The sequence below is a fragment of the Oncorhynchus kisutch genome, linkage group LG8 (genome assembly GCF_002021735.2).
Source record: "Oncorhynchus kisutch isolate 150728-3 linkage group LG8, Okis_V2, whole genome shotgun sequence".
NCBI classification, from domain to species: domain Eukaryota; kingdom Metazoa; phylum Chordata; class Actinopteri; order Salmoniformes; family Salmonidae; genus Oncorhynchus; species Oncorhynchus kisutch.
In genome coordinates, this window is record NC_034181.2 from 41,604,426 (window position 1) to 41,627,617 (window position 23,192).

At 42.5% G+C, this 23,192-nt stretch overlaps 1 protein-coding gene across 2 annotated transcripts in view; it reads right to left on the reverse strand.

The window, feature by feature from the left end:
- Window positions 1–6,481: 6,481 nt before the first annotated feature.
- The window catches only part of LOC109895640 (disabled homolog 2-interacting protein), a 51,404-nt gene continuing 34,693 nt past the window's right edge, over window positions 6,482–23,192 (reverse strand). Inside the window, exons 5-14 of one of the 2 annotated variants that reach the window (XM_031830399.1) lie at window positions 19,484–19,628; window positions 18,510–18,654; window positions 18,083–18,319; window positions 17,717–17,918; window positions 17,254–17,450; window positions 16,153–17,056; window positions 14,837–14,989; window positions 12,293–12,495; window positions 11,271–11,358; window positions 6,482–10,805 (exon numbers count right to left, since the gene is read on the reverse strand). In XM_031830399.1, coding sequence (XP_031686259.1) covers window positions 10,638–10,805; window positions 11,271–11,358; window positions 12,293–12,495; window positions 14,837–14,989; window positions 16,153–17,056; window positions 17,254–17,450; window positions 17,717–17,918; window positions 18,083–18,319; window positions 18,510–18,654; window positions 19,484–19,628 — 2,442 coding nt within the window. In that variant the 3' untranslated portion in view covers window positions 6,482–10,637. The remainder of the gene's footprint in view (window positions 10,806–11,270; window positions 11,359–12,292; window positions 12,496–14,836; window positions 14,990–16,152; window positions 17,057–17,253; window positions 17,451–17,716; window positions 17,919–18,082; window positions 18,320–18,509; window positions 18,655–19,483; window positions 19,629–23,192) is intronic. The other variant, XM_031830398.1, reaches the window with a different exon arrangement.

Below are 23,192 nucleotides of genomic sequence, written 5' to 3' on the forward strand. Positions count from 1 at the left end.
TATACGTATCCTTATACTGTGCGTCACAAGCTTGCTATGTAAGTGAAATCAGATCTGGATATTCGTCATGAAATTCTGTTTTGAAACTGCATATGGAATGTAAAAACCCATATCCAAAATGAACGTCTTCCCAGCTCTGGGTTTTATCAGCCAATGATATTAGAGGACAGAGCTGTGTAGCACAATATAGGTTTGATACACGACAAATCCTCAACGGAAGAAGAGCACCGCAGTTGGAATTATTTTGTGCTTGTGACCCATTTTGGTTCTATAAAATGTATATGATAGAGAGCCTACTAATTCAAAATGGAAATGTTTGCTCATTAACAGAAACATGACAAGTTAGGTCTTAGTTGTGTAAAGTACTTCAGTAAAAATGCTTTAAACTGCTACTTAAGTAGGTTTTTTTTGGGGGGGGGTATATGTAATTTACTTTACTATTTATATTTATGACAACTTTTACACTTACTTCACTACATTCCTAAAGAAAATAATGTACTTTTCCCTGACACCCAAAAGTACTCTTTATATTTTGAATGCAGAAAAGGAAAATGACCCAATTCACACACTTATCAAGATAACATCCCTGGTCATCCCTCCAGCCTCTGATCTGGCAAACTCCTTAAACACAAATGCTTCATTTGTAAATGTCAGAGTGTTGGAGTGTGCCTTTGGCTATCCATATTTTTGTCTTAATTGTGCCATCTGTTATGCTTAAAATAAGGAATTTTAAATGTTTTATACTAATATATACTCCTACTTTGACTTTTGATAATTAAGTATATTTTAGCAATTGCATTTACTTTTGATACTTAAGTATATTTAAAACCAGATACTTTAAGACTTTTACTTAATTTGTATTTTACTGGGTGACTTTCACTTTTACTTGAGCCATTTTCTATTAAGGTATCTTTACTTTTATTCAAGTATGACAATTGGGTATTTTTTCCACCACTGTTAGGTCTTCGCGGTTAGCCATCAGGACTCCAGTTACACTAGTCTTGGGTAAGTGAGCACACAGATCTTGCACTTGAAGGAAAAGTGGTCTACTGATACTGAGTTATTAGTGGTGAGGGACAACGTTCATTTTAAATTGAATGAATTATGTTTGTTTGGTCGACATTTAGGTATGGCTGTTAATATTCAGCATGAGTAAAGAATTTTGAATTAGCAACACTAACTTCACTGTGTGGGTATGTGGCCAACTCTGAAACAGAGACTGCATCCTCAGCAGGTACAATACTACTCTCTCTTATAGCCCAACAGCATCACTCATCTGAAATCTCTTCAACTACTACACGGTAAGTGTGCACTCATAGGGGACACGCTATAACACCTGAGTGTGGAGTTCCCTTCTCAACTATCTCTTCCACTAAATGATATGCTTAACATTCAAGCACTATGGCCATCATTGACATTTTTCAGTCAGGCATCAATCGGTCATTGGGCAAGGAAACAAAATGGATGTCCAAGAAACCTGGAGACAAATACAAGTAGAGGTCACGTCTCCTGATGGATGAGTCATTAAGTGGACTCTTTTTCTGTAATTCAACACCTCATTTCCATTATTGGAATGAAATCTACCATTTTCTTTTTAGACATGTCTCAACAAAGCCCACAATGACGAATCAAAGGTATTCACTCTGTTTGCAAACATACAATTATCAATTCCCAAAAACTAATAGAAAAAGAAAAGCAATATGCCAAATGTAAGAGATAGTGTTTTCCATGATCATGAATCTCTGTATATGACTTCCTCATACACTGCAGGAGATCAGACCTTCTGACAGTGATGCTGTGGTTGGCACCTATCGTCTTGGAGGGCACCTTCAATCCAGACATTAATGACCAACCCTAAACCTCACTATAGCAACGTTCGGTTTTCATTGTTGGAAAGTAAAGAGATTGATGAATTAAAAAACAAATGATAATACCTGCTTTTCTTATTGAAACTTCACTTATTGAACACCTCTGATTGGCAGGTACATTCGCTTCCTTGATACATTTTTGGCAACAGCAGAGCAGAAGTATTTTGTTGGGCTCAGACTCCACTATTATATCTTCACTGACCAACCCCAGGAGGTTCCACCCTTTGGAAGGTCCCTTCGTCCTGGTACCCAGGTTTAGGTCTCTCTCTAGAGGATGGAGAGTGTGCAAAGCTGTCATCAAGGCAAAAGGTGGCTACTTTAAAGAATATAAAATATCAAATATATTTTGAGTTGTTTAACACTTTTTTGGATACTACATGATTCCATATGTGCTATTTCATAGTTTTGATGTCTTCACTATTATTCTACAATGTAGAAAGTAGTTTTAAAAAATGGTAAAACACCTTGAATGGGTAGGTGTGTCCAAACTTTTGACTGTTACTGTATATATATTCTGGACATTACTCGTTCTGCTATTTCTTAATTTAAAACATTTCTTTTTTTTTGGGGGGGGGGGGGGGGGGTTGTGTGTATTGTATGTATTGTTTTTGTATTGTTAGGAGCTAGAAACATAAGCATTTCTCTGAACCTGTGATAACTTCTGCAAAATACGTGTACGAGACACATTTAATTTGATTTGAGTTCATTTTGATTTGCTCTTACACCCAATATAATCATTTTTTGGTTCAAAAGGCACAAGAGGTGACAGACAGAAATGTGGCTGAATAAATTCATTATAGACTGTCTACATATACCTTTGCATTTTGTTCCACTAAATGTTTGTCACATTTGTTGGTACAGTCAGAGCCGTAAAATTGTAGCTCAGGACTATACCAGAGCCTACCAATACATAATTGGAGCAAACTAGATTCTGTATTGTACTTTTGAGATGTAGATTCTGTAATCATTATATCCATGCGCCCATTGGCCATTCCTGCCACACCCTGATCTGTTTCACCTGTCCTTGTGATTGTCTCCACCCCCCTCCAGGTGTCCCTTATTTCCCCCAGTGTATTTATCCCTGTGCCAGTTCATCTTGTATGTTTAGTCAAGTCAACCAGCATGGTTTCCCTTGTACTCCTTTTCTATTCTCTTTTGCTAGTCTTCCCAGGTTTTGACCACTGCCTGACTCTGGACTATTTTCCCAACTGCCTGATCATCCTGCCTGCCCCAACCTTGAATCTGCCTGCCCTTCGGTACCTATTGGACTCTGAACTGGTTTTTACCTTTTGCCTGTACACAACCATTCTCTTGCTTACCCCTTTTTGGATTAATAAACATTGTAAGACTCCAACCATCTGCCTCCTGTGTCTGCATCTGGGTCTCCCCTTGTGCCTTGATAATTCCATAACACCAACTGAAGAAGATTGTAGAATGTGGAATTTTATGATATGAAATTAACTTTTTATGTAGCTGCTTTTTGGAATAGCGCTTAAGACCTGGTAATAGTTTGTCCTAATTATTTTGGTGCGTAAAACATATTTTATATGTTCTAAATGGTTTCTCACTGGGCATGGATGTCATCGGTGTTGCTTGTAACATCAGACTGTTACCATGTGACGGAAATGTTATTGTTTGTGCTTTTTTAATAACCAATTTCTGAGTTCTATTCATGTGCTTTTCTTATAACTATTTTTGTGTTCATGCAAGTGACTGAACGAATCTTCACTATCAGTATTTGCAATTTAGCAGTACGCCCAGACCCTTGTTTTGAGAACGATATCTCAATTTCACTGTCTCAGCTTAGAGAGAAGATGCCTCGTGAAGTATTGGTCTGTCATCTACTGCATCTTGCCTTTGCTGTTCAGCCATCGCTCATCCATATATTTATATGTACATAATCTTATTCATTCCTTTACACTTGTGTTAAAATATAGTTGTTGTGAAATTGTTAGATATTATTGCATGGTCGGAACTAGAGGCACAAGAATTTCAGTATATGGTATAGTGGGAGAACTTGCACAATTGGTGGCTGACTAAAGACTTTTTTGCCCCACTGTATGTAGCCTTAGAAAACAAGGTTCATGCCTAAGACACTGCATTCCAGTGCTAGAGGTGTCACTACAAATCTGGATTCAATCCTGGCCTGTGTCGTAGTCGGCCGCGACAGGGAGACTCATGAGGCGGTGCGCAATTGGCCCAGCGTTAGGAGAGGGTTTGGCCGGCCATGTTGTTCTTGTCCCAACGCGCTCTAGCGACTCCTGTGGCGGGCTGGGTGCATGCACGCTGACTTAGTTGCCTGTTGGGCGATGTTTCCTCCGATACATTGGTGCAGCTGGCATCCAGGTTAAGTGAGCAGTGTGTCAAGAAGCAGTGCGGCTTGGCAGGGTCGTGTTTCGGAGGACACATGGTTCTCGACCTTCGCCTCTCCCGAATCCGTATGGGAGTTGCAGCGATGGGACAAGACTGTAACTACCAATAGGATATGATGATATTGGGGAGAAAAAGGGGTAAAAAAGAAGAAAGGAAACAAAATGTCATAAATAATTTCTGAAATTGTTTCTTCCTATTATTGATAAACATGCACCTGTTAAGAAACGGACTGTTAGAACTGTTAAGGCTCCATGGATTGATAAGGAATTTAAAAACTGTATGGTTGAAGGAGATGGGGCAAAAGGAGTGGCTAATGGGTCTGGCTGCACATTTGACTACAATTTGAGAAATGATGTGACTAAATTCAACAAAAAGAATTAGAAACTGTATTATGAAGCCAAGATCAATGATATAAAGAATTATGGGAAAAAACAGTACATTAAATGAAATTATGGGGAGAAAGACAAATTCAACTCCATCTTTCCGCGAATCAGAGGGCTTATTCATCACAAAACCAATTGATGTTGCCATTAATTAGAATGATTACTTCATTGACAAAGTGTGTATGTACTGACGTACTGTATGTGTAACTGATAGATGCACACTCACACACTACATGTTAATGTTTTTAATGGGGCTTCAAATAAATGAATTAAATCAAATCAAAATCAAATGCACGACCCCATGTCGCAAGGATCTGTACACAACTCCCGGAAGTATAAAATGTCCCAGTTCTTCCATGGCCTGCATACTCACCAGACAAATGTGGCAAAGAAATGTACTTCATGCCTGAATACAAAGCGTTATGTTTTGGGCAAATCCAACACAAAACATCACGGAGTACCACTTTTCATATTTTCAAGCATGGTGGTGGCTACATCATGTTATGGGTATGCTTGTCATCGGCAAGGACTCTGGAGTTAAGGATAAAAAGTATAGAGCTAAGAATTGGCAAAATCCTAGAGGAAAACCTGGTTCAGTCTGCTTTCCAACAGACACTGGGAAACAAATTAACCTTTTAGCAGGACAATGACCTAAAACACAAGACTAAATATACACTGGAGTTGCTTACCAAGACAGCAATGAATGTTCCTGAGTGGCCTAGTTACAGTTTTGACTTAAATTGGCTTCAATATCTATGGCAAGACATACACTTATCTATGGCAAGAAAATGGCTGTTTAGCAATAATCAACAACCAACTCTTGACAGAGTTTGAATATTTTTTTTAAGAATAATGTGCATATGTTGTACAATCCAGATGTGCACAGTTCTTAGAGACTTGCCCATAAAGACTAACAGTGGTAATCGCTGCCAAAGGTGATTCTAGCATGTATTGACTCAGGGTTGTGAATACCTATGTAAATGAGATTTTTTTGTTTTCATTTTCAATAATTTTGCAAACATTTCAAAAAAATGTTTTCACTTTGTCATTATGGGGTATTATGTGCTTTACAATTTTTTTTTAATACATTTTGAATTCAGGCCATAACACAACAAAATGTGTAATAAGTCAAGGGGTATGAATACTTTCTGAAGGCACTTTGTATAGACATAACATATTTAGCCTCATATAGTACGCTATATTTTTTTCCTTAGGGAAAATTAACTTCATAGCAAAATAAATATCACAAGGCTGAAACAAAATATACAAGACAGAAACGCCTTACACACCTAACAACAAACTCTCCATAGAACACTGATCTCCTCTTAGCAACAATAAGTGATGGGGTTATCATTGAAATTCCTGTCCTGAATGTTCAGACTCATTCATATTGTAGACCTTTAAAAAAGGAGAGTAGGAGTGTTATCAAAGTTGTTTGCCGAGTTACCATGGGGTCTGTGATGTGTACCTCACTTGGATGATGTATTGGTCAACAGCCCATCTTCCAGATAGGGACCAGAGGGGAATCTGTAGTCTACTCTCTATGGACAAGAACAGCCACTAAGATGAGCATTTCTCTTTCAGTGTTGGGATATGTGTATTATTTCTAGGTCCATGCCAGCGGAAAACAACTGGTTGAAAATACATCATTTGATATAAATGACGTCATTAGTTTCTGGTTGTAATTGTCGTCATGCCAACCAAGTTTGCCTGCTGCTTGTTATGTGCATACTAATGATTGAATCATTGTACTTGCTTTGGTGATGCCACTGGCTGGCGATATTTCTAAAATATTGAATTAAATCAAACGACAGCATTTGAGATTGTGAGAATAAATACCACGTATGAAGACACTACATGGTTAAAATAGCGAAATAAATCTTTAATAAGTCTCGTTGCATTTGTACATAAATTACATATACTTTAGTAGACCTATTCTTGTTACCATTTACACAAATCAAATTATTATTTTAACATTCATACAAAAGTTATGAGTTTGCAGTAACAACACGGCAAAATATTGTTCAGTATTATATAGAGCAAGGAAAAGAGAATAGTTTTGGTAAGTCTCTCTTCTTGCAAAATGGTTGAAAAACCTCCCTAAAAGAACTGGGAGACCATGAAGCTGCACAATATTGTGAATTGATCTGTGGTTTCTGGTGCAGTATATACTATTTCCTTTCAATAAAATATCATAGCGGGACAGATGCACCATTGGCTTTGAAAGAGAAAATCAATTGAAACCCTCTAAAGACATTTTCTCTTGTCTGAGCAGGTTGGGTACAGTAAGACCACTTGAGGGAAACAGGAGCACAGAATGCATACTCTTTATACCTGCACCTTCAAAACAATACATCATGAGGGCATTTTATTAAATCAAAAAACATAGAAATTCAATAAATAAGGAACTGATATAAACAAACATAATTTAGAGCATACCATACAATTTTACATCACTTTTAACATTTTGAAGAACAGAACATACTTTAAAAATGATCATTCTGTTTAAGCTAAACAATTTCCAGACCAGACACAGTGATTCATGTCACCAAGAAACTGTTTGAAGTGCCTCTAACTTCATGAAAGCAGACCGCTAGTGTTTTCAGAGGAGAATTTGCAGAAGTCAGAATTGAGAATTGAATTGAGACCACCTTTGATGGTTGCTAAAATTAGCTACCTGCAACTTCAATAAGACTACACAAAAAGCGTTTGAGTCCACTCCATTTTTATAGCTTTACGGTTTGATTAAACCTGAATCACGATAGTTCAGCGCTATAGCACAATTGAAATGTAAAGGCAATTTCCGATTGAGCCGACATTTGCATTCTTTACCAAGAATGCAGACTCCGTGAACGCCGGAACATTGCCTTTAAATTGAAATCGCGCTATAGCGCTGAACAGCCGCGGTACGGATTGAATCGAGCCCTTAATCAACGCAAGAGGGAATTGAAACTATCAATGAATCTGGTTTATACCTCAGTTATAGCCTATAACCCCCAAAATGGATGTTTTGTTCTTTACTTTGGATAGAAGGTATTCTAAATGAGTGTTTCTGTTGGTTGAAAGTGCATATTGTAGGGTCCTTAGCTAAGTTCCAGAAGTGCAAAGGTAGAGGAGTGGCCAGGTATTTGAGTTCAGTCCTATTCTATTCAGCACGGACAAACTGCAAACTAATATAGGACTGGCCCACACACAACCATTTAAATACACAGTAAACTATGTTCATCAATATCATTAATTTAACAGCATCAATAAATGGTACATTTCTAACAAAGAATACCCACCTATGAAAAGGGAATAATGGCTCAAGTGATGTGAAATTTCTACTGAAGGAGAACCAAAATTAGTCAGAACCTCTTAAAATTGTAATATTAGTACAGTCGAGTTTAACAAGGAACACTTACTGTACAAATACTATTCCAAACAATCAATAAAAATACTGTGAACATTTATATACATCTGAGGCATTTAAACCTCTAAATAGACTAATATTTAAGCACATACAAAGTATGCAAAAAATGAAATAGTTGAGCTCTTTCCTTACTATTAGCAATTGAAAACAAAGCGAGCTTGTTGTGCTACTGTAGTCCTGATATGATACATGCAAAAAATTCATTTGAGGTAAGAAAAGAAGGTCAAATATACAGGTAGAATACAGAAACACTTGCTGTTGGGATGTGTTTTCAGCAAAGCTCTGTTTTTCAAAGCTGGTCAACAGAGGCGGCTTTCACCGATAGAGAGTTGTTCACTTGGCAACATATACTGTATGTATGCTATTGAAGTTTGAAACAAAAACAGTGGGGTAGAAAACAGCCATTGAGTAAAATCGAAGATTGATGCTACAGTGTACTATATATACAGTGGGGCAAGAAAGTATTTAGTCAGCCACCAATTGTGCAAGTTCTCCCACTTAAAAAGATGAGAGAGGCCTGTAATTTTCATCATAGGTACACTTCAACTATGACAGACAAAATGATAAATAAAATTCCAGAAAATCACATTGTAGGATTTTAAATGAATTTATTTGCAAATTATGGTGGAAAATAAGTATTTGGTCAATAACAAAAGTTTCTCAATACTTTGTTATATACCCTTTGTTGGCAATGACAGAGGTCAAACGTTTTCTGTAAGTCTTCACAAGGTTTTCACACACTGTTGCTGGTATTTTGGCCCATTCCTCCATGCAGATCTCCTCTAGAGCAGTGATGTTTTGGGGCTGTTGCTGGGCAACACGGACTTTCAACTCCCTCCAAAGATTTTCTATGGGGTTGAGATCTGGAGACTGGCTAGGCCACTCCAGGACCTTGAAATGCTTCTTACGAAGCCACTCCTTCGTTGCCCGGGCAGTGTGTTTGGGATCATTGTCATGCTGAAAGACCCAGCCACGTTTCATCTTCAATGCCCTTGCTGATGGAAGGAGGTTTTCACTCCAAATCTCACGATACATGGCCCCATTCATTCTTTCGTTTACACGGATCAGTCGTCCTGGTCCCTTTGCAGAAAAACAGCCCCAAAGCATGATGTTTCCACCCCCATGCTTCACAGTAGGTATGGTGTTCTTTGGATGCAACTCAGCATTCTTTGTCCTCCAAACACAACGAGTTGAGTTTTTACCAAAAGTTATATTTTTGTTTCATCTGACCATATGACATGCTCCCAATCTTCTTCTGGATCATCCAAATGCTCTCTAGCAAACTTCAGACGGGCCTGGACATGTACTGGCTTAAGCAGGGGTACACGTCTGGCACTGCAGGATTTGAGTCCCTGGCGGCGTAGTGTGTTACTGATGGTAGGCTTTGTTACTTTGGTCCCAGCTCTCTGCAGGTCATTCACTAGGTCCCCCCGTGTGGTTCTGGGATTTCTGCTCACCGTTCTCACCACATGGTGAGATCTTGCATGGAGCCCCAGATCGAGGGAGATTATCAGTGGTCTTGTATGTCTTCCATTTCCTAATAATTGCTCCCACAGTTGATTTCTTCAAACCAAGCTGCTTACCTATTGCAGATTCAGTCTTCCCAGCCTGGTGCAGGTCTACAATTTTGTTTCTGGTGTCCTTTGACAGCTCTTTGGTCTTGGCCATAGTGGAGTTTGGAGTGTGACTGTTTGAGGTTGTGGACAGGTGTCTTTTATACTGATAACAAGTTCAAACAGGTGCCATTAATACAGGTAACGAGTGGAGGACAGAGGAGCCTCTTAAAGAAGAAGTTACAGGTCTGTGAGAGCCAGAAATCTTGCTTGTTTGTAGGTGACCAAATACTTATTTTCCACCATAATTTGCAAATAAAATCATTACAAATCCTACAATGTGATTTTCTGGATTTTTTTTCCTCATTATGTCTGTCATAGTTGAAGTGTACCTATGATGAAAATTACAGGCCTCTCTTATCTTTTTAAGTGGGAGAACTTGCACAATTGGTGGCTGACTAAATACTTTTTTTTGCCCCACTGTATACACGTGTGGTGTACTGTTGCCAGAAGAAACGGGATGAGTAAGTTAGTACTGTATACTGTAGGTCAGAGGGACAAGCTCTAAAAATGTGTAGGATCCATAAAGGAGCGTCCTCTTTTAGCAACCGGTGCTATTTCAACGCGGTGACTGAAATTTATACGCAAACGCGGACGTGAGAAATTTGGAAACATTCGGAAGCTTATAAATGGTTCAAATCACTTCAAAACGGGCTCTTTCCCAAGATAACATTGCAACCTATTCCCATCTTATATGTTACAATGTTGTTTCATGTACGGGGATAGAGTTTGGGGATGTCATGCAGCCAGGTGTCGTTATAACTTCCTCTAAAGTCAATCTGATTCATTCCTTTATGTTGTTCAGCAACAGCTTCAGTCAGTCTACTCCTCATGTCATCATGACCTCATCCATTGAAAATAATGGATTTGTTCAGTATGAACATGTTTCTCCAGAGAGTGACTGGGTGTGGCCATATTCTCGTCTCTCCCCTAGTCCAAAGTGTTATTGAGTTGGGCGAGGTTATTGGCGAGGCCCTCTCCCCCGTCCCTAGCAGTTGCTGCTGTTCCTGAACTCTCCGTTCTCAGTGATCTGGAGTTTGCTGGGGTTGGTGGGGGAGATGCCGTTGCGCGTCTGCATGCTGTAGCGCTCCTTCAGCTGGGTCAGAGCGCTCATCAGGCGGGTGTTGGCCGAGTCCAGAGAGGCGATGCGTTTCTCCTGCAGAGTGAGGAGGAAGGGGGAGGGAGGAAGAAGGACCGAGAGACGAAGCGGAGGGTTAGTATTGTTACACATCCTCACACAATCCAATGAATCCTTCAGCATATTGCTGATAAACTGTATCTCCTCAGGAGACCAACAGGACCTCATCGAAACAAGTAGCCACTATTGTAAACTGAAAGGGAATGTTTCTCAAGAACAGAGACATAATGTCCACATACAGTCCAGAGTGTACTTGTCACAGTAATTCCAGTGACTGGTTCGTTTGCAGGGAGCTAGACTTTCATTTTCAATCTGAGGTCGTTGACATTTTCTTAACACCAGAGGGCGCTGTCCTCTTCAAGACCTTAGGCTGACAGAGTAAAGCTGTGTATACAGTATTTCAGTAAATACAGTATATTCACAGTTGCGGAACTGTAATTGCTGATACAGCCAACACATGTCTCGTATGCACCAAGCGCTCACCTGGGCTTCAATGATCTTCTGTTTTGAGTCCACTATCGATTGCATATCCGAATGATCTTTCTTCAGTTCCTCCTCAACAGACATCAGCCTGAAACAGTAACAAGTGTATGTTTGTACTGGTGGCTGGTGGAAGCTGGAGTTGTTGACTGATTGGTCTTTTATTATAGTGATGTTAAAAATATGACATTTAACTTTGACGCATAGCACTGACAAAACAACAAATAAGACATTAAAAATAGCTGGTACAAAATGTACACAAAACCAGGACTAAATTACATAGTTCATAGTGTGTACGTGTAGGCAGAGGACAGTGGAGGCTGGTGAAGGGAGGGAGGCTCATTGCGGTGGCTGGAAACGTTCCATTTATTCCATTACAGCTAGAGCTGGCACAATTACTGTATAACCGTGAAACCGATGGTTATGGATACATACCGTCCCAAAAATAATTTGATTAAAAAAAAAAGTCTGTTCACTTACCGCCATCAGACTGTTTAATAGTCACCACTAGCCGGCCAGTACCCTGAACTTTAGTCACTGTTACTAGCCGGCTACCGCCTGGTACTCAACCCGGCACCTTAGAGACTACTGACTACTGACTACGTACATAGTCATTGAACACTGGTCACTTGAATAATGTTTGCAGACTGTACTGTTTAACCCACTTCATATGTATATACTGTATTCTAGTCAAGGCTCATCCTATATAACTACTGCTGTACACACCTTTTCTATCCACACCATCATATACATATATATTTATATTCCAGACACTGACATTGCATGTTGTAATATTTGCGTATATTGTTTTGTACTGTTAGGTACTTCTGCACTGTTGGCGCTAGGAGCATAAGCATTAAGATACACCCCAATCAAAATCAGCAAAATATGTGGAAGCAACCAATACAATATCATTCAAAAGTCTATTACCGTCACCCTAACTACAGCCAATACAACAAGCCAATAAACCTGTCCTCCGATTTGAAGTGACACCAGCCTCCAGTGGTAGGTAGAGGACTCCCCACCTGGTGATGATGCTCTTCATCTGGAGCTCCTTGTCGTCCTGCTGCCGGCGCAGGCGCTCCTCTGTGTCCTCCAGGCGGGCCTGGTACTCCAGCAGCATCGTCTGGGTCTGCTCGTCCTGGCCCTTCAGGTGACACTCATACTCCTCCAGCTTCTTGGCTGACAGACGCAGCTTGTCCTGCAGGATGGCGATCTCCTGCTGGTACTGCACACAGGACAGAGTATGTCTGGTCCTAGGAGGTCCTGGGAATTGAACCCATTATCCTCACGTTGCAAGTGCCATTCCCTACCTACTGAGCTACAGAGGGCCACTGTACTCAACTGCTGACAGAAGAGTGGTATTACCATCCACCCTTGTCTGTGGACTAACAAGTGTAATGTACAGTGTATGCTAATGAAAGTCTGTGGATGACAATTCAGGTTCACAATCAAGTCGCACCAAAAGCATTGTATTTGGGACAAATCATTCACTAAACCCTAAACTTCAACTAAATATTGTAATAAATAATGTGCAAATTGAGCAAGTTGAGGAGACTAAACGGTTTGGAATAACCCTGGATTGTAAACTGTCATGGACAAAACATATTGATACAACAGTAGCTAGGATGGGCAGAGGTCTGTGTGTAATAAAGCGCTGCTCTGCGTTCTTAACAACACTATCAACAAGGCAGGTCCTACAGGGCCTAGTTTTGTCACACCTGGACTACTGTTCAGTCGTGTGATCAGGTGCCACAAAAACAGACCTAGGAAAATTGCAATTGGCTCAGAACAGGGCAGCACGGCTGACCAATGGATGTACACAGAGAGCTAACATTAATAATATGCATGTCAATCTCTCATGGCACCAAGTGGAGAATGGAATGGACTTCATCACTACTTGTTTTTGTAAGAAGTGTTGACATGCTGAATGCACCAAGCTGTCTGTTTAAACTACTAGCACACAGCTCTGACACCCATGCATACTCTACAGGACATGCCACCAGAGGTCTTTTCACAGTCCCCAAGTCCAGAACAGACTATGGGAGGCGCACAGTACTACATAGAGCCATGACTACATGAAACTCTATTCCACATCAAGTAACTCATACCAGCAGTAAAATTAGATTTAAAAAAAAGACAAAAATACACCTTAGGGAACAGCGGGGACCGTGAAGCAACACAAACATAGACACATGCATACAAACACACAATAACATACACACATGTACACATTAGATTTTGTGTTATAGATATGTGGTAGTAGAGGGCAAACGGTTAATATGTTGTGAAATCTATTATGAATGGATTTAAAATGTATAACTGCCTTAATTTTGCTGCCTTGGCAGCAGCTAATGGGGAGGCATAATAAATACAAACACATCTCCTAGTCATGCTGTGAAAAGCAGACTGGGTTCAAATGCAGCATCCTGCAAAGCTTTTGGGTACATTTCTGCTGTCTCCAGGAAGTTTTGCAAGCGAATCCAAAACAAATATAAAATAATACATCCCACAGCAGTAAACAAGCTGCACGATCAACCTCTTAAGTCAAATGGGATTTAAAATGTAGGGGTTTTACTTCAACTTTGAATGACATTCCAGACACTGCCCTTGCTTAAGGTACTTGGCTACATAAAAACCGTACAGTACACTCAACTTGGTCTAACACCAGAATGTATTAGTACTACATTCCTGTCTTTTTTGAATACAAACCTATTAAAGTGCCCTTCAACTAACGATTTTATAAAAGGGGATTTATTGGTAATAATTGACCACCATAACAAACAGCGGTTTGATTCATAAGAATCACCCCTGTCGCTTTAAAAGGACAGTGATTGGTTCTCCCTTTGGCAGGCCTAACATATTTGAAATAATCACTAAAACACCACTTGAAAAGAAAAGTTGAAAACCATCTAGGAGTTGAAAACTATTAATTTGTGTATGTGTGTGATGAAAATGTGTCAAGAGTCTTTGGCTTATAAGTGTGCTCGAGTGCAATATGTTGCTGGTGTATAATTCATTGGAGAAGCTGGGAGAATTGGCAGAGGGAGGGCACACTCTTGCCTTGTCACCACGGTGTCTTTTGAGATATGGCCTCTTTTGAGCTGCAGTACGAGCCGTTCAGCCTGACCCCCTCTGTCTGCCTACATCTAAACAACGTCAGAATAGAAGCTAATTGAACGCGTATGCAAAACTATAAATACACAACCAGTATATATCAGGGGGCATCTCTCCGCGCGCACAGAATCATTTTCCATACTACTTTAGCAGCATTTACCCTTCAATATTCACGGGAATTCAAATCATGAACAGGCCTGCTAGTAGGGAGAGACACCGTGCCTTTGTTATGCCTTTGCTTTTGGTTCCTCAACACATTCACTTCCGTGTTGGCAATCAACAACAACACGTAGTAATTGCTCCTGTTCATCTTTTATGACTTCCTGCTCCTCCTCTGAGGTAATAAAGATGACGTCTGTAAGTGGCTGTGCTGAACAACATGGTGATGTGGGTGCTGTAGCAGGTGCCAGGTTTAAAAAAACATTTTTTAGAAGAGGCTAGACGTTTGTTACCTTTTCGGTTTGAGTGAGCTCCTCTTTGCTTCGAAGGTCTTCCCTGTGCTTGGTATCTGGGTCAACTCCCTCGTGGTCTAAATACTGCACATTCATATTCAACAGCCAGGCAGCAGTTCGGTCCAGAGCATTGGGGTTCACAGGGGAGGGGGCCTGGTGGGAACGAACACGCATACACATCACGCACACACAAAGCCTTCTGGTAAGTCATGGAGAAGAAGCGCAGCAGGGTAAATGACTGCTGCACGATGACGATCACACGCTAGAATGAGAAGCCAGTGTCAACAGAGGTGTAGAGGAGAGCCAGTGTCTTCAGCTAGGAGGAATTAGAGGAACAACTGACACAAGTGGGAAGGCACAGAGGGTGATTAATTTGCATTGTCCTTGTCAAGGTTATTACAGAATCATGAGAGCTTGGTCTCACGTCTCTAAAAACTTGATAAAGAAGATTTGAATCATTGATTTGTTTAAAAGCAAAATGGTTTCTTTAGTCTGTATGTTAAACCAGTCTTTTCACCTGCCCCCATTTCTCGTATAACCCCTTCTACTCTGATTGAGACCTGGAGACTGCCACACACACCCACAGAGATCGAGCCCAAAATAGAGTAGGACACTTGTTTTGTTTGCGCAGTTGAGTTTAGATGGCAAGGAGGATTTATTCAGACCACGTACAAAAATGATTTAGTTGAGCAGAACAGGCATTTAATAACCACTCCGGTGTCCACAGTCACACAATTAATTCTGCTTGTCTAGTCTGTTAGCAGGCTCCAGCGCTGAGGCCTGTAGGGTAATGCCTGTGGCTCACTGCCCTGGGTGATTTGCTATTGGCTCAGCAAGGCTGAGTGTTATGATAGCTTATTGAGGCCAGTTGGGCTCTCCATACATACCCTCTCCACCCACCACTGTGACTGTGAGCTGGATACTTCCACTGAGGTCATATCCTGCCTGGCTCATCCCTCTAGGCCACAGATGAAGTTTGGCTGTGTGTATTTTTCTGTAGTTCTGCCATTGGTTATTCCTCATCAGAATCTTAATATCTCTCTAGCCAGAGTTTGGATTTATACTCGTGCTGCAGGTAGGAAATACTGGATGGATGAAGTACAGAATAATACGCACAGCCAAGCCCATTAGCGTTGCTAGCCAAACTTCAGTACGTGCAATCCAAACTCTGGCTCGATAGATATTAAGTTGTTAGTCAACCAAGAGCTTATCTCTAATAAAAGTAAGCAGACTGTGGCTGTCCAGAATAATAGTGAGACCACACCCCCCCCCCCCCCTCCTCAAACACACACATAGACGTGACATGCTCTACTCACTTTATGCAGGGTGTGCTGCTTGGTCTCAGGACTGTCCCCTTTGGATGAGGACGACTGCTGTCTCAACCGGGTGCCGCCACTGGGCCCCCAGTCGGGAGATGATGACATCATGCTGCCGCTGGAGGGCCGCGGCCCAGGGTAGGCCGTCTGGAGCATGTGTGGCGGCGTCCTGCCCCTGGTGACGGGCGGAGGGGGCTGGTCTATCCTGCGCTGGGGACCGGAGCTGTTCTGCCTCGGGGGTTCCATGAGGGACAGCTGGCGGCGGGTCGTGAACTCCCCTGAGCGCCGCGCAAACTCCTCACTGCTGCTGCCTCCCCCGCTCCCGACTGCAACCCCCTGGGTGAGGAATACGCCCTGGTGCTTGGGGGCATCCTCTGTGTTGTTGCCCTGAGAGCTGTGAGAGCTGTGGCCCTCGGAGCCTGAATCGGCCAGGGGACCCCGCGGGGACATGGTCATGCCCGTGGCCATCTGGTAAACGGGGTTCTGGAATGAAAGCGGGGCCAGGAGCTGGGAGGGCCTCCCTGGAGCTAGGGTGCTGCTCTCTGTGCTAGGGTTGGTGGGGGTCTGAACCATTCTCCTGAGGGTGGGTCCGGGGATAATGCCCTGAGGGGTGCGGGCGGCCCAGCCCCCCGGCCCAGGGGCGACGGGGGACTGGCATTCATTGAGGAGCATGTCGCTGGGGGAGGCAGGGCGGGGGACAGGGGTACTCTCCGGGCTGCGGCTATCTTGCAGGTCCACCATTGATAGACTCTTGCTGCCGTTGGGGAGCTGCACCTCAGCCTCATTGGCCTCCGAGTAGCTGGAGCTTCTGGCTGGAGACTGCTGGATGCCAGAGTTCCTCGTCACAAAGAATAGGTCCTTGTTCTCTGGTGTTGGCGACGGTAGCCTCGTAAAATCAACCAACCTACACCAAGACAACATTGAAAAATTAGATACATTTTGTTTTGACTCGGAGACACTGTAAAGATAATGTCCTTGTGGTTCCCAAAGAACTGTTAAAAAAAATTGCAGAAATGTAAAATCAACATCTATTAAAATAAATATTGAAATGCTGCAATCCTCAGATCTCTGCAGGTTGTGTGTCATACAAAGCACAAATACCCAGAAAGCTCGCTGTCCATGACCATCTTGTGGATAGGCAGGCCGGTGGAGAGGCTGCAGCCTGCCAGGGGGAGGGGAAGGGGGGGGGAGCCCATACGCTCTGTGGGGGTAGACACCTGGACCCCAGACGGGTTGGTCAGTGCTGAGTTCACGTCCCGCAGGATACGTGCCAGTGGACCCAGCTTAGAGGCTGTGCTCTGCAGGGACACAAAATAATAATGTTAAGTATAGTTCTTTACAATTTCTCCCATGAACTTCCTATGAATTCATTATTTAGTAACATGTCTTTTCACATATAAATTCTACATGGTGACAATAGAATGCTATCCTAGCAAAATGTGCATCTTTATGTCAAGCCCATTGAAAAGGACTGATTTCCGGTAGCTCTGCTTGCAGAAAGTAGCGAGTATCGTGAGGTTGCCATTAGAGAGTAAATCAAAGTAGTGTGGTGTAATCCTGGTACCTGGTCCAGCTGAGAGACTGCCTCGGCCAGCAGGGAGTGCAGGGTGGAGAGCTCGCGGCCCAGGTCGATGTAACCCTCGAACCCTGCCGTGTTGGAGATGGTCTCTGGGTTGGAGATCTCCAGCAGGAAGCGCTGCATGTTGGTCCACTCGTGCTCCAGGAAGTGGTTCATAAAGGACATGTACTCCTCCTTGTTACCAAACCTGGACGGACAAAGAAACAAATACCAAAACAGGGGGGAAATTATGCTATTTTCATCAGATAATCACATATACACATATACAAGTATATTTTCATGGTTGCGCACACGTACGCACGCACACACACTCGTTCACACGCAATCGCAAACACAAACACCCGCACTTACTTGGTGAAGTTGGCGAGGTTCTGTGTGACCTTCGCGATGAGGGTGAGGGTTCGCGCGGTGCGGTCGTCTGGGTACTCCTGCATCAGGTTGAAAAGCGACGGGGACATGACGGCCGGACACAGGAAGCGCAGGAACAGGGAGGCGCTGATAAGCCGCTCGCTGATGTCCGGCCGGCCCCGACTGCTGCACTCCTGCCTCCACGAGGCAAACACCTCTTTCAGCTCCCGTGGAAAAACACTGGTAGAGAAGGAAATATTACCTCTAAATAAAATACCTTCCTTCCATGAATGCAGTACCACCATGTTGTTTTTGACTTGACCTTTTGCACAATTCACGCTTTCATTATTGATTCGATAATTGTGAAAGCCCTGAAAGATGGACACTTGATAGTAGAGTATGAGGGCTAATGCTAGCTAATTGTATTTACCGGTAGGAGTCGATGATCTTGCAGAAGGCCAGCTCACAGCACATCTTCAGGTTGCTCTGGTGCTCAGGGAGGTCTCCCGAGGAACACTTCCCCGGGTCCACCTCACAGTTCTCGTCTGATTCGTACAGGGCTTTGATGAACTCGCCTAGAAGAGGGAGGGCGCATAGCACACAGGCCTGGGGTCAGCACTATGTCTAGGACTACAATCTACAGTACATATAGGCTTACAGTTACGGAGTGGTTTTTAATGGAAAAATAAATTCAATTCAGATTCAATTTCTTTTGGCACTAAAATCCCTCCATATAGAGTACAGGTCTGCTAGTTGGAACACACGAATGCCATGCACACTGATAGAAATCCCACTTATTGTACTAAGAAAACTGCTGCTATTTGTTTTTGACTGTTCATGGACAACTGGATCATTATAAAGTGGTGAGTTAAATATCCTGTGGCCCATGGCAAAACGTGCAAAAAATATATATATTTGTACATGGCCATAGACATCAGATCAGAGATTTAAAATCACAGGTTTCTTACTTCTCGCCGCCCACGCAAATAGATTGAGGAATCATTTTCTCTGCAGAAGTGATCGTCTTTCACCAACGTCTTAAGTTGTGTTGATAGACGACCAAAGAAAGAGCCCAGAGTTCTGCGACAGGCTTCTTCTATACCTTTTTCACACATTCATACTTTCAAATCGGGCCAGTCAACCTTCAAGGACAGGCCGCCTTTCTGAATCATTCAACACGGCTTCATACAGTCACTTTACAGAAAAACTATGAATTATTGATCTGAATAGAATTGAAGATCTACTGTGTCTGGAGAGATTACTAGCCTGGACGTATGATACTTAATGTACAACCCATAGGCCTATTTCCACGCGTTCATGGCTCCTTCGCTCTCGACTAAAAGCATTTCTCGCTCTACTGTAATGGCAACACTCGCTCGTTTAGGGTGTGTGGGTGTTACTTACCTAGTGCGTCCTGCAGGTACTTCTGCCCCACCAGTTTGAGGTACTCCTCGATGGCTTTGGTGGCCAGCGTGTTCTCCCTGAAGATCAGGTGTTCGTTCTCCCCACAGCGATCCACTTCTGACATCATCAGGTCCGTCAGGAAGTCCTGAAAGAAAAATGGAACAGTGAGGCAGTGTTCCAACACTTTGAAAATCCTTCCTTCCTGTGATCTCACCCCATTGAATAGATGACAGCAATGGATCCACCACATAGCTTTCACAAACCCCGTCATGTCATCATAACAATTTCTCCCAAGGAAGGGAGGAAGACAGTATGCATTTGGAAAAGCATCGGAACAGGGCACCGGTGTCACCTCGTCCCATGTTCACCTCCAAGAACTTGCCCGACACAACATTGACAAGACGGTGAGCAGTGAAAGGCTGATCAGCGCCGTATCATGGAACTAGGCAACCAGCACCACTGCTTTACCAAGGTGTGTTATGATCAAATCAAATTGTATTTCTTATATGCGCCGAATACAACAGGTGTAGGTAGACCTTACAGTGAAATGCTTACTTAACCAACAATGCAGTTAAGTATTTACTCAAATAAACTGAAGTAAAATATATATATATGAAATAAGAAAAGTAACAAATGTGGTAGTGATCTCTGTAGACAAGTCCTGTGAAGAGACTTACTGTAGATTGGCTCATTTTCTGGCAATACACACTATCAACGTGATCTGAAATGCAGCATGTGTACAAGTCTTCTACATAAATAAATAACAGTGTACTACTATTGCTGCACAGCACAGGCCTGATGTTGAGCCTGATATATACTGAAAGCAGTGGGTTTGGAGAGAGAGTCAGTCGCAGGCAGCTCAGACAAAAGCGATGACTCACTCTTACTCTCTTATCGATTCTGGTCTAATGGATCAAGTGGTTCATCCCTCCCTCCCCCCCCCCCCCCCCTCCCACCTACAGTCACTCTCAGGCTGCGTCTTTCTTAGCCGGTCACACTCGCTCTCCATGAGCTCCTGTTATCTGCTCCAGCTCCGTCTGACTGCAGTCACTTCTATGGGAGGCCTGTGGGGGTAGTCTAGCGCTAGGCTATGCATGCTAATGAGGTGTCAAAGGGAACGTGCTGTCGTCATCTTAAAGTCTGCACCAGAGAGAGGTAGACATTTCAGCTACTGCATATGCACAGTATGTAGCTACTGTGTCAGCCAAATGTAGGCTAGTCCCCCTGGCTCACACAAGCCGTGAACCCTGTGCCAGATCATTCAACCATTACGCTCTCTGGAGGATGCAGAGGATTATGAATGTATGATGTGCTGTATATCCTGTGCAGGGCAGGCTGCATGGCAGGACATGAGTCAGAGCACTACCTGCTTGTGTGTTGAATGAGGATTTAAGGGCTTAATACAGCACCCCTCTTAGCCCTCATCACTGATGATGATGCTCATCCGTGGTTGATGTGGATGAGCAGCAAGCCCAACTCGGCGCTGGCTCGGCTGACAAACAGACAGTCACAGCATATCAGCCACACACACTATACCCGTCTCACACTACTGTGATGAGCCATGCCGACATGTGAAAAGGGTTTTGCTGTCCCTACTTCTACAGTACCCTCAGACAGAACTGGAGAACGGCTAGGGAAGTCTTAACATGCACCGACTGCACACACTAACAGTTTGCACACTAACAGACTATACGAGGTGGGTTTGTAAATAGATCACATTGAGCAATATTGAGACATATTTTAGATCTCTGAGAAGTTAAGCTAATTGATTGCACCCAAATTGTCCATTTTAACTCATAGGATTCATATAATATTCAATATAGTACCCAACTTCTTTCTACCAATGAGTGGGAGATGAGGAATCCCCCCAAAATGTAAAAAGCCACCCACGACCCACCACACCAAATCAAACACTATGTCTAACAAGTAGTATGGAGTTGCAGCTTGGATTATTGCTTCTTCATACTATGCAATGAATTCCCAGTGAATTTGGTTGTGTTTTTTCCCCCTGTTCAGAGAAATGAGCAATTGAAGTATGGTGGATGATGTTACAGGATTTGGTTTTTCTATGCATTTTCTGAGGTTGGACGTTACCACATTAGCATGTGGGACGCACCGATTGGTAGCAACTCGTTAGTCAGTATGTGTTGCACATGTGCTGGATTGTCATCTTGTTAGTGGGAAGGTGTTTCACCTGTGCAGGCCCAGGTGATATTTAAGAATGGCTGGCCCATTGGCTCCAGTTGTCTTGAGAGATGTGGAGGGTTAACACCTTTAGTTGGCTCTCCCTATTTGAGTTAAAAAATAAAATAAACACTCCTTTATCTGATCTTCCCTGTTTTCATATTGCTCCCCTTCCTTCTCCTGCTTCCTGTCTTTAAGTTTGGTGTGGGTTTAAATTTTGTTTGCCTGTTCTTGACCAAATTTAGTGGGCACTCATGGAGGGTGTATTCTATGTTCCAGTTGCTGTTGCTGGTCAACTTTCAATGGACATCCACGAGGGTCTGTAAATAACTCCTCCTAAAGCCCCATCTGTTTAGCGACAATTTGAGCGACAATGTTTGGCTTTCTTGCTGGGGAACGTAACAAAATAAAGTTGCAGTAATGCTAATCTTATCTGTTTCTAACTACAGAAACGATTTCAGACCCAATCTGAGAAGGTGGGTGTCAATCCTCTTCCTTGCGCTTTTTGAGGTGGAATAACCCTTAAAAAAAAATTAAAAATGAAGTCGACAGCCACAGTCATTTCAATCAAATTAAAGAGATCCATTTGGTGAGAGAACGCCTCTAGATTAGGAGAGACCTCTTTGAAAGTGTAGATTCATGGACCTCTATCTATTCATCTATTGGATTAGGGCAGGCTAAACAGTGAACTGAAATGAGAGGGATGGGGTGTGAGCCACTACGGGGCAGTGGATAAATGCAAAACGAGGCAAAGTCCCAATTGTTTCCCAGAGCAGAAAGTAGGCTAACATTAGAGAAAGGTTGTTTAAAACGAAGCTCCATCGCCCTGGTGCTGTTTCTACTAATACAAGCTGCTGTAGGGCATGGACATCCTTACAGTGCTGTTACATAAAGCAGGAGCAATGTTTGAGGGTCAAAGTCTTAAAAGACTTTTCTGTGCTGAAACAGCTATCCTCAATGACGACCGATGACCTTGTGCACCAGAACACACACACACACACTAGCGTTATTAGCGTTCTGCCTCACTGCGTGGTTTTACCGCAGGAGCTGGAGAGTGGGTGGAGCAAAGCAGGAATTAACGACAAAGCTAATTATCACAGGGGGCTGACACCGCTTTCCTCCCTGGGAATGGTGAGCGAGAAGACAGCACAGTGGCTGTGTAACACAACCACATTCATATGAGATACAGCATTGATTGCTGCAAGATCACGTTCATGTGGCTCCTGCAGTGGTGGAAAAAATACACAATTGTCATACTTGAGTAGAAGTAAAGATACCGTAACAGAAAATGACTCAAGTAAAAGTGAAAGTCACCCAGTAAAACACTAGAGTAAAAGTCTAAAAGTATTTGATTTTAAATATACTTACGTATCAAAAGAAAAAGTGTAAATAATTTAAAATATCTTATATTAGGCAAACCAGAAGAAACCAGTTTTTACTTTATTTTGGATAGTCAGGGGCACACTCCAACACTCAGACATGATTTACAAATGAAGCATTTGTGTTTAGTGAGTCTGCCAAATCA